The sequence below is a fragment of the Gossypium arboreum genome, chromosome 3, assembly GCF_025698485.1.
Source record: "Gossypium arboreum isolate Shixiya-1 chromosome 3, ASM2569848v2, whole genome shotgun sequence".
NCBI lineage: Eukaryota > Viridiplantae > Streptophyta > Magnoliopsida > Malvales > Malvaceae > Gossypium > Gossypium arboreum.
Window position 1 is genome coordinate 139099380 of NC_069072.1, and position 11868 is coordinate 139111247.

Sequence of the window (11868 nt, forward strand, 5' to 3'; positions counted from 1 at the left end):
TCAAATAGGGTAAAAGAAGAATTGAAAGATCCAAAACAAAACCTGCTTTTCATTTCCAAGGCTACTATTTGCTGCTAAGCATCACTGTCCAAATGAGTTCAATTCAAGGAAGACACTTTCTACAAAAATCACCAAGAAAATGCAACAGAAAACATCTCATCCACCCTCATGAATTATGACATTAAATCCGGAGACAAACTTGGATCTTATTCCAAACATTATGATCACATGCTACATCCTAGTTACAGAGATAGGCAGAGAAAAAGCTACGACAAAAAAGTAAACAAAAGGGGGTAAAAATCACTTAAAAGTCGACTGATTGTTGTCCAAACTGTCACCGTCCACCAACTTCTTCTCCTTGTTTATGTTTGGTGGCTTCTGTTCAACACTCTGAGACCCAGTAAATTTTGCTAGTATTACAAATGTCATTCCTCCAAGTACATTATTTAAGCATCTCAGAACCACCACTGATGACTTAAATGCCAGGGGAGGAAGTCCCTTAGCCAACAAAAACTCGACCCCATTCAAGGTTTGGTACCTCAAATTGCTGCTAACCCCCATGTGAGTAGCCCAAGTGAAGGCATTCAACAAGGTAGGAGGTGGCTTGTTAGGTGTTTCAAAGCTGGGATCCATTTTCTTCCTCATCATGATCAACCCATTTGAGATTGCAGTTCCAACAAGGCCTGCAGCAAATCCAACAGCAGCAAACACAGCTCCTTTATAGACAAAAGTCCCAAAACGGTTCATTAAGGTATAAGCACCTGGTTCAAACATATGACTTTGTGGACAATTTGCAAAGATGGAAGGGAGACTTGAAGATGATGCAGAAGCCGTTGGTGCTAAAAGATACATAAGAAGGAAATTCAAAATTGAACCCACAACAAGAGTTGAGAAAACAAAGTCGAGCTCATTAAGACCAAAATTAGGACGTGAAGCCATGTCTCCAACAACACAAGCACTAACACCCACCAATTCTTCCATTAAAACCTTGAATGGGAACTGAGGATCTGCTGCAACCCTGTCTCTCCATCCACTTAGAAGAAGACCCAAAATGCCAAAGCGCTGCCATGGATCATCGTTAGAGTTGGAACCGCCATCGCCTTTACCACCACCTCCGTTACCACCAACCCCATGGTTTCCGTCGTCGCCTCCGCCGCATGAAAACTGAAGTTTGGGAATGGAAATCTGAGAAGGCTGAAACCGGAACGGTTGGTTTCGAGGGAAGGAAACAACATAGGGTGGTTGTGACTTGAGAGGGCGAGCACCGCTCGTGTTAGGGAATTGTCTCGTCAGGTCCGAGAAACGATACCGAGCGATGGCAGCCATCTGAACAATCGAAAATCAACTCTGCAAAAGAGTTAAACTAAACCCGCACGGATTGATTCTTTTTAGGAAATTTGATTATCGTAAAAAGAGCAGAAGAGAACAAGGTTTGATGATGCAAGAAAAAACCAAAGAAAGTAAAGACAGAGATGGAGAATGCGAGAAATGTAGTTGAAATTTGAACAGGGAATGCCCAGTGTCTGAGATGGTATATGTAGACACGGGAGTGGTTGGTGAAGACTGAAGAGCGAGAAATAGGGTTGTATTGGATTTTACTTCGAATAAATTAATTTCTTTTATCACATTAATGTTATCCGACCTTAGCTCAGTTGGTAGAGCGGAGGACTGTAGTAGGAACGCTTCCTGTCTGAAATCCTTAGGTCACTGGTTCGAATCCGGTAGGTCGGATTAAGCTTTTGCATTTTTATTCTAATTTTTTGCATTCTTACTTCTAATTCTTTCCTTTGACAATAATAATAAATAAATAACAATTTATTGCCTTCACTATTTATGTATATTTAAGTCTAGTTGAATTTAAAATATGATGTTAAAATTTTATTTAAGTCTTTTATATTTGTAAATGATTAACCTAAACTCATTTTAAACTTACTCATATTATTTTTAAATTTTTAACAAACCTTTATATTATTTTTAATTTAATATTTAATAAATTTATATGTTTATTCTTTTATTAAAATTTTATATATTGTCAACTTAACATTTATAATATATATAAAAGGTTAAATTATGCTATTTAGTCCCTACATTTTATGAAAGTTGTGAATTTAATCTACTTAATTTGGTCATTTTAGTTGCTATACTTTTCAAATTTTAGAATTCCAACCCTCATCAAACAATAATTGTTAAATTCATTAATTTCTTTAATTTTCAAAATCTAATGGGAAAAACTTATTGTCATGTTAGCTCGTTATTTTCACGTTTTACTTACTAAAAATCCAATTAATGGGTTAATGATGGCATTTGCATCAATATTGAAATTTCAACTTTTGAAAAAAAGGGCTTAAAATGATCCAATTGTAGAATATATACTAAATTTACAACTATACACAGTACAACACTAGTAATTGAATTTAACTACTATAGTTTGGGTCAAGACTAAAATTTTAAAATTCAAAAAATATAAGGTCTAAAATTGATTAAATTAAAGTATAGGGGCTAAATACACAACTTACATAAATAACATAATATAATATATTATAAACCTTAAAAATGGGCGGAGCCAAATTTGCATCTGGAATGCTTGAGCTCAAACCCAACTTATATTTTAAACAAGCCATTTTTTGAATCTAATATTTTTATTCAAACCCTACAAAATTTGAGATAAATCATTTAGCTTGGGCAGCTAGCCCGGCTCTTGAACCTACTTGTTTCCCGCAATTGAATTCCAGTTTTGTGGGTGATTGTGGCATGCAATGGCATCCAGGTCAGTACAGAATCCAAAATCCTGTCCTGAAGATATGAGATGGGAGGCAGTGCATCATAGTAACATATATTATTTATCATATGCTTCTACATACACTGCTTTCTGCAGAGGCTCCGACTTCAGAAGAAGAAGATCCATCTCCACAAAACAATAATATAATAAACACAAATTACATTTCCATGCTTCATTGATATAAATTTAGATTAAAATGGAATAACGTTAACAAACATGATCTTCTTGCACCACCCCTAATGCTTTGCTTGCAACACAAACAGAATGAATCCAATGGACTTACCTGACCAAACCTAAAATGGAATGTCCATTACAAAGCTCCCTAGCAATCACTTTTAGCCTAATCATTTCAAGTTGTCCTAAACTGATATGCTGGCTCTTGATAAAATCTTGTAACTCATCATTCTATATATGAGAATATCAAGTTCAGTAAAAAAAAGGAAAACAGTTCTGCGGCATAATAGTAAAGATGCCAAAGCTTCCAACAGATGAAGCCGCTTGCACAAGAACAGCCGATAATTTTATGACATAATGGAGCTTCAAGATGGAAGCATATATGAGAGCAACCTACAGCTATGGCTATGGCTAACAAACTTAGAAATATAATATTACAATACATACCCCAGGTTCCAGAATTCTTCTATGATTTCCTGAGCCTGTCTAAGCCTTATATGACAAAATTAGCAGAAGGGCTCAATCCACATAAGCGCAAGTAAGCACATGAAGTGATAACAAGTTTTAGCTAGAAATAATCCTCATGCACATAACTCACCTGACTTTCCAAGATAACATTTTCTCAGTGCTTCATTAAGGATCAGGTACTAAAATGTGATAAAATAGATTTAGAATGTTAGTTCTTAACCAATTGAAATACATAATCATAAATGAAGGTAAAAGTTAAATACATCTTAGCAACTAGCAATGAATTGACAGATAGCCATTATATTGAGCTATTTGGCAACCATCGGATTTCAGACAGGAAATAACATGGTCTCCATCTGTGTTACTTATGATGACCCATCGTCAAGTACAGTATTGGAGACTAAATAAAAAATCTGTGGTTAGTGTTATCAACCAGAAGCCGAGAGAATTAAACTCATGTATTCACCATTTGACAATTAGGGTTTCATTTATTGATACTTAGCAACTAGAACCAAAAGCCATAGATTCGGAGAAGGAAAATATTATTCGAACTAACATATATGACTATGCATACACCATAACATATTGAAATGGGTCACCTGTAAAGGAACGGTGCATATAATGTGTGCTCTCGCAATTTGATATGGTCTGCAATTTGAAGCAGAAAATAATTAGTGTAAGAACTGTCTTTGAAGCTCATTTGTCATACTAAAAAAGCAAAAAGAAACTACTTCAAACTTTATTGTTTGTTTGTGATCTTTACGATGTCAGAAAACAGAGACTTCAGCATGTTATGATTCTCCTTTCCAACTTTTAGACACTCCAACTTTAATGGTGTTTTCAAAGAATTAAAAGCATAAAATAATCGCTTATTACACAAATTAACCAAACAAGAAATAAAACAATACCTCTTTAGTTTAGGAAGATTATCCCAGCTGCATAATCCAGTTCCAGAAACATTTGACACAATGTTTGAAGAAGCCATGGGAGTGGGCTTCTATGCCTCATCCTGTCGAAGTCACCAAATTCTTGGACATCATTCCAGAGACCAGAAATATTTCTACGTATGAAGACTATTATTTATGTATGTATATATAAAACAGATGAAGCTATATAAACATATCAATGCATGGAAGCAGTATAGCATCCACAATCAAATTAATCAAAGGACCACAATGGATATTAAGGTTGTGAAGCATGGATACTAAGCACAAGTAAAATAAAACAGATCCTCTATTTATAAAGCTACTCCTTTTCTAGGCTAGCTTTCATATTGTCAAACTTTCTTCTCAAGACTTCACTAAAACTTGGAATGCAATAAGCTTTCGAAAAGCATAACTTAATAATCTCTTTGAAATTGAAATGCATCTGTGACAGATATATATAGCACTTGAAGTAAAAGGGAAAAGAAAAGCACACCATAACCCAAAATATTATGATCACATGAACTATAACTTCAAACTGAGACATCTTGGATCTTATTACAAACATTGTGATCACATGCTACGTCCAAGTTACAGAGTCAGGCAAAGAAAATGCCAAAAAACAGCCAAGGACGAGAAAAAAACAAAAAAAAGGGTAAAAATCACTTAAAAGTCGACTGATTGTTCTCCATATTGACACCACCATCCATCAACATCTCCTTCTCCTTGTCTATGTTTGCTGGCTTCTGTTCAACACTCTGAGACCCAGTCATCCTTGCTAGTATTACAAATGACATTCCTCCAATTACGTTATTTAAGCATCTCAGGACCACCACTGATGACTTAAATGCAAGGGGGGGAAGTCCCTTTTCCAACACAAACTCGATCCCATTCAAGGTTTGATACCTAAAATTGCTGCTAACACCCATGTGAATGGCCCAGGTGATGGCATTCAACAAGGTAGGAGGAGGCTTGTTGGGTGTTTCAAAGGTGGGATCCATTTTTTTCCTCATCGTGATCAACCCGTTTGAGATTGCAGTCCCGACAAGTCCAGCAGCCAGTCCAACAGCAGCAAACACAGCTCCTTTATAGACAAAAGTCCCGAAACGGTTGATTAAGGTAAAAGCACCCGGTTCAAACATATGACTTTGAGGACAGTTTGCAAAGATAGAAGGGAGACTTGAAGCAGCTGCGGAAGCTGTTGGTGCTAAAAGATACATAAGAGTGAAATTCATAATGGAACCGACAACGAGAGTTGAGAAAACGAAGTCGAGCTCGTTAAGACCAAAATTAGGACGTGAAGCCATGTCTCCAAGAACACAAGCAGTGACTCCCACCAACTCTTCCATTAAAACTTTGAATGGAAACTGCGGATCTGCTGCAACCCTGTCTCTCCATCCACTTAGGAAAAGACCCAGAATGCCAAAACGCTTCCATGGATCATCGCTGGAATTGGACCCGCCACCTCCTCCTCTGCCACCACCTCCGCTACCACCAACTCCATGGTTTCCACCGTCTCCTCCGCCGCATGAAATACGTAGCTTGGGAATGGACATCTGAGAACACTGAAAACGGAACGGTTGGTTTCTTGGGAAGGAAACAACATGACGTGGTTGTGATCTGAGACGGCAGGTATCAGTCATGTTAGGTGATTGTCTCGGCAGGTCCGAGAAAAGATACCGAGCCATAGCAGCCATTTGATGGATCGCTTCAGTGATTTGGTCGAACTTGTTTCCTCAAAACTCAACTCTGCAAAGTGTTAAATCTAAACCTGCACAGAATCTTTCATTTTAGATAAAAATTATTATATATGATTAAAAGAGATGTTGAGAGAAAAATGTGACTAAGGTAAGATGATGATGAAAAGGAGGAGCAAAGATATACAAAGAGAAAGCGAGAAATGTAGTTGAAAAGGGAATACCAGAATGTTAGATCGTATATGCAGAGATGGAAAAAGATGGTTGTTGAGCCTCGGGCGAAGAGTGAAAAATAGGGTTGTGTGGGAATTTGCTTTTAAATTCTACTAATAAATAAAAATTCAATCTCTTACCGCAAACTTGCAACCCGACCTTAGCTCAGTTGGTAGAGCGGAGGACTGTAGTGGGATGCCTTCCTGACTGATATCCTTAGGTCGCTGGTTCGAATCCGGCAGGTCGGAAATTTTTCCATTGAAACATTATTTTGTATTTGGTGAAAATACCTCTCCAGTCCTAAGCAATTTCGATACAGATCACGTTGGTCTTTTCCAAAATGTTAAACATCAAGGCTAATTATATAGGTTGGATTTTTTTCCTTCTAAAACATGATTTTGTATTCGGTAAAAACACCTATTCAGTCCCTCTCAATTTCAATATTGATCAAATTGGTCTTTTTCAAAACTTTAAACATTGAAATTAAATTTGTATTTATAGCAATCAAAATTTTGTATTTGATAGAAATACCTCTCCAATCCTTTTATTTTTATATTGATCAAATAGGTCAAAATTTTAAACATTGAGGCTCTAAATTTGTAATTATAACAATCAAAATTTTATATAACTGATGAAAAACATTAACATTATGGTTAATTGATAGGGATTAATTTATTTTATTTATTTATGTGAGGGACTAATTACTTAATATTGAAATAAAGAGTTTATTACTTCCAATTCTTTCCTTGAAGACTTATAACAGCTGCAAGATATGGAATACGATGGTTTGTAGAATTGGATGATTGTAACATGCCATGGCTTCCGTAGTCATCTTAACTTGAATGCTTGCTTGCGTTCTGGAGATGCTTTATGCACAACCTCAATAAGACCTAATCAAATTAGTCCCTCTATTTTTGAATGAATCACTCTAAAAGATTCAAATAAACTGATTAAAAAATATAATTTACTGTTTAACAAAGTTCATAAACTTGTATGATTTTGTTTGAAATTAAACTACTATTGAAAAAAAAAATTATAAAGAAAATTGATCCATTTACAAATAGAGAAATTAAAATTAAATTGATCTAGTCCCTGGGACCTACCAAGTACTTTAAGCCAAATCAAATGGTCCCAATATTTTGGAATACTGCTGCTACATTCATTTGTGAAGACAAATATTCAAATTCCAGGCTCTATCGAGCCATTAAGAGATGGGTTGAAGTGCTCTGCTAAATCCATTTGCTTCTCTAGCTCCCCACAAACCCAAGAGTATAATAGGCCCAACTCATAGATGTCTTACCACCCCTGATGATTTGCTTGCAACACAAGAAGTACATGTTATATTATTATTGCACACACCTTATAGCTACTAACACAAGAATGAATCCAATGGATGTATCGAGTTTTTCACCAAAACTGACCTCACCAAATCTAAAATGCAAGAACCAACTTTCTATCTCTCTCTTCTGTTCAAAACACAAAAACAATGAAAGGATCATTACAAAGCTCCCCAGAGATATACTGGTTAGCCCAAATCATTTCAACTTGTGCTGGACTGATATATTGCATCAGATGAGAGGGTATATTTGGTTTTGAATCCTGGGGGCAGGCAGTGTAGAAACAACTCAGATGATTTTATTGTTTAAACCCTCACCGTCCTGTTTTGGGACGTTTCATTCCACTGCAATTAAAAGGAGAAACACTACCAGTTGGACCCGGACTTTCCTCTCGGAAATTCGAGTTCAGCATCGTCAGCTCACGCAACTGCTGCCTCTTGATAAAATCTTGTGACTCATCCTACATGTATGAATATCGAGTTTAGCAAAAGGAAATTAAGGAAAAATAATTCTACAGCAAGTAAAAGTACCATGAAGGCCCCTGTAGTATAAGTTGAATTTTATTTTGTTCTCTTTACTCAAAAAAAGAGCAAGTCCCTATACGTTAGATCAAATAGCAAACTTGTCCTTCTGTTAAAAATTTATCCCTATATGTCAACATGATGTACACGTATCGCTATCTAGTTACTCTATTAGCCATACTAATTTTTAATAGTACAAGTGATGAATTTTTTAAAAGAAAAGACTAAAATGCTCTTTGAACTAATGTACAAGGACTAATTTATCTATTTTCTTGAGTAGAGGAGGTAAAATGCAATTTTTCTCCTAGTACAGAAGCCTTTTGACAGAGGAAACAGCTAATACAAGAAAGGCCAATAATGGAGTTTCAAGATGGAAGCATATATGAGAGTGACCTATGGGCTATGGCTGTGGATATGGCTAACAAATTTAGAAGATCGAAGATTGCAATACATACCACAGGTTTCAGTAATTCTTCTACAATTTCCTGAGCTTGTCTGAGCCTTATATCAACAAAATTAGCAGGTAAATCAGCTTCAATTAATATGTGGAGTGGATCATTGAGGTGCTCATAGCCAGATCTACCTCTGAGCTGCTCTTCCTTTAGATGGAAAAAGATGGTAAATTATTATCCAAACTATTTGATTTTTATGTCAAAACAAGACTACTTTTCCGGCTTTACCTTGTCTGGATCCTTTATTGATCCTTTGCCTCTGATGTATACACGGCAACCAGTAGTAGCTTCTACCCGCTTCAAAGAATTGCCTCTAGGGCCTAGGAGTCGTCCAACAAAATTGAACTAGCAAGTAAAATTATAAAGAAAGCAGAGTTTAAACATCAAATACTCATAAAAACATATGTTTCATTCGATTGAATATGAAAGTACAGATAACAAACAAATTTTAATCTAATGTACTAGCAGTTTTCATATGAAGCTTACATTTGGATATGTATCGACAGGAATTTCAAGACGCAAAATTCTCTTCACATTGTATGAACTAGGGCTTGCCGGTGCACCTTGCCAGTCCATTGTCATCCCAGGAGGTCCACTTAGTCTCTGTCAAAATACAAAAGATCAGAAGGCTCAATCCACATAACTGTAAGTGGCACATGAATTGATAACAAGTTTTAGCTTGAAATAACCACACTAACTCAACTTTCCAAGATAATATTTTCCCAATGCTTCATTAAAGATCAGGTACTAAAATGTGATAAAATAGTAAAAAGTTGAATACATCTTAGCAACTAGAAAGGATCTGATCAATAGCCATTATATTGAGCAAAGACTTCTGCACTTAAAGCATGTTATAGAATACCATTTGGACCCCATCTATGTTAAGATGGTTCATTGTCAAGTAAACTATTGGAGACTAAATAAATAATCTTTTTGTTTAGAGTCATCAACCAGATACCAAGAGGGTTAAAAAGAAACCCAGATATTCACCATTTGAGAAAAAAGGCTTCCATTTAGTGATAATTTGGCCTTTTTCCTTATTTGTTGAATTGAACTTTGCAACCAGAACCAAAGGCCATAGATTTGAAGTAAAAAAAAATTACTTGCACTAACATATATGCCAATGGTAAAAGTACCATGGAAGCCCTTGTTTACGAGTCAGATTGCATTTTGCCTCCTCTATTAAAAAAATAGGCAAATCAGTCCCTATATGTTAGATCAAAGAGCAAAGTAACCCTTTCTATTAAAAATTTCATCTTCATCCATTTGTACCGTTACAAAAGCATGGTTAACAGAATAACCAAACAGTGACACATGGCATATCACATGTACCTCATGCTGAGGTATAAGGACCATTTTTCAACAGTAGAAATGGATTAAATTTTTAATAGAAGGATCAAATTGCTCTTTGATATAATGTACATGGACTAATTTGCTCATTTTTTGAGCAGAGGGAACAAAATGCAATAGTGCAGGGGCCTCCATGATACTTTTACCTATGACAATGCATACAGCAAAACATATTCAAATGGATCACTTGTAGAGGAACAGTACATATAGTGTCTGTTCTGGCAATTTGAATGCTATAGTATGCAATGAAGTATAAAAGGAAGTAGCAGGAAACTAACTTCATAATCTCTTTGATAAGGCCTGTGATTTGAAGCAGAAAATAATTAGTGTAAGAAGTGACTTTAAAGCTCATTTGTCATAGAAAGAGAAATTACTTCAAACTTTATTGTTTGTTTGAGATCTTTATGATGTACATATAAAAGAAAACATTCAATTAACCAAACAAGAATAAAAACAATACCTCCTGAGGAAGACTATTCCAGTTGCTTAATCCAGTTCCAGAAACATTTGACATAATGTTTGAAGAAGCCATGGGACTGGGGCTTCTATGCCTCATCCTGTCAAAGTCACCAAATCCTTGGTTGGACATCATTCCAGAGACCCTTAATATCTCTGCATATGAACACCATAAAATGAAGCTACATAAACATATCAAGGCGTGAAGGCAGTATAGCAATCACAATCAAATTAGAGAGACATAAAAGGATCACAATGGATAATGAAGGTTGTAAAGTATGGAGATCAAGCACAAGTAAAATAAAACAGATCCTTATTAATTGAACATTTCAAGGAAAGCCTTACAAAAGCAAAAACTTTGCTAACGTCAGTTGTAGTGGGGCAAACTAGCAGGTAAAGTATATAAACTTCTGTTTCGCATTAGAACACTTAGCCAGCTAACAAACATTGCTTTAAGTACATGATCAAGCCAAGACCATCAGAAACGAGGAGAATATAGGTAATAGAAAGGGCCATCTCATTACTACACTCAATCAGAATGATCTAACTACAAGAAGAAGAAAAAAAACCAGATCCGGGCGTGAGAGAGTAAAAATTTAACCTTGATTTAACAGTCGGCTACATGTGGGAAGGATTTGCATGAAAGGACCAAGCTTTTGATGCTCTGCCAACAGCTCTGATAAGAGTTGATTACTGAAGACAGGAAAAATAAGGCAAAATCCGATTAAAAATAAAGAAAACATTTGATATTGTTAATATTGAAATGGTTGAGGAGAAAGTGGTAATGAGAGTAGGGAGTACCTATCAATGTCGGGGGTGTTTCTAATATGTGGAGAAGCAGTTCGGACAGGGGAGAAGCGGTGATTATACAGACCTGACATAGCTGAGGTTTGAGTTTGGGAGAAACAACAACCTAAAACAAAAAGGCGTATGTAAAGGAGCAAGGTAGGAAAAAGGACACGTATTTACTGCTATGCTGACTGCTGAGTGGTGGTGAGAGGTGAAAGAAAAGGATTGGTGAGAGGTGAAAGAAAAGGAAGGGTGGGCTGGCTGCGTTGGAGAGAAATTAGGGTGTGTGGATGAGTGCAGTGAGCTCTGTAGCATCAAAAGACACGTGTCGTCTAATAAGGAAATCAGAGTGAGAAGAGAAAGCAATGGCTAATGAATGAATGATAAAATGACAATGATGTTGCCTGCCAAAGCAGTCTTAGCTGGAAATGTGTCATTGAAACTGCCCAACAACGCTCCACTTTAAAGTTTAAACCAAATTTCCTTTTTTACGTGCCTGTTACCATTTTAGTTTCTTCATTCCATCTAATTACACGGTCATTTTCTCCGTTTTACTTTATCAAGCTATTTACATTCGTTTCATGTAATTTTACCTTGATTATATTTTATTTTAAACATAAATTAATTATTTTTAATAAATTAATCTTTATATATTATACTAAAGAATAAGTTCATTCTTTTTATTAAAATTTGATGCATTTCTATTATT

General features: G+C 35.8%; 3 protein-coding genes and 2 non-coding genes across 7 annotated transcripts; 2 read left to right on the forward strand and 3 right to left on the reverse strand.

The window, feature by feature from the left end:
• Nucleotides 1-173: 173 nt before the first annotated feature.
• On the reverse strand, nt 174-1575 carry LOC108476032 (protein RETICULATA-RELATED 3, chloroplastic-like). Its single transcript, XM_017778088.2, has one exon. It carries the CDS (start codon nt 1324-1326, stop codon nt 301-303), a length of 1026 nt encoding a protein of 341 aa, XP_017633577.1. The 5' UTR covers nt 1327-1575; the 3' UTR covers nt 174-300.
• Nucleotides 1576-1637: 62 nt separating this feature from the next.
• On the forward strand, nt 1638-1731 carry TRNAY-GUA (transfer RNA tyrosine (anticodon GUA)). The gene is made up of 2 exons: nt 1638-1674; nt 1696-1731. It is a non-coding gene; the product is annotated as a tRNA-Tyr (tRNA).
• Nucleotides 1732-4744: 3013 nt separating this feature from the next.
• Nucleotides 4745-6610, reverse strand: LOC108474435 (protein RETICULATA-RELATED 3, chloroplastic-like). Of its 3 annotated transcripts, none has more exons than XM_053026125.1 (2): nt 6414-6610; nt 4745-6115 (listed from the first exon to the last, which is right to left on the reverse strand). In XM_053026125.1, exon 2 carries the CDS (start codon nt 6039-6041, stop codon nt 5007-5009), a length of 1035 nt encoding a protein of 344 aa, XP_052882085.1. In that variant the 5' UTR covers nt 6042-6115; nt 6414-6610; the 3' UTR covers nt 4745-5006. The 3 variants fall into 3 exon arrangements, with proteins under 3 accessions (XP_052882085.1, XP_017631841.1, XP_017631840.1); XM_017776352.2 differs by having other exon boundaries at nt 6395-6610; XM_017776351.2 differs by lacking the exon at nt 6414-6610 and adding an exon at nt 6266-6384.
• Nucleotides 6409-6502, forward strand: TRNAY-GUA (transfer RNA tyrosine (anticodon GUA)). Its single transcript has 2 exons — nt 6409-6445; nt 6467-6502. It is a non-coding gene; the product is annotated as a tRNA-Tyr (tRNA).
• Nucleotides 6611-7251: 641 nt separating the features above from the next.
• Nucleotides 7252-11393, reverse strand: LOC108474430 (KH domain-containing protein At2g38610-like). Its single transcript, XM_017776346.2, has 7 exons — nt 11172-11393; nt 10972-11063; nt 10375-10526; nt 9051-9167; nt 8793-8909; nt 8568-8711; nt 7252-8051 (listed from the first exon to the last, which is right to left on the reverse strand). The coding sequence occupies exons 1-7, from the start codon at nt 11249-11251 to the stop codon at nt 7905-7907; spliced, it is 849 nt and encodes a 282-aa protein (XP_017631835.1). The 5' UTR covers nt 11252-11393; the 3' UTR covers nt 7252-7904.
• Between the last annotated feature and the right edge of the window lie 475 nt (nt 11394-11868).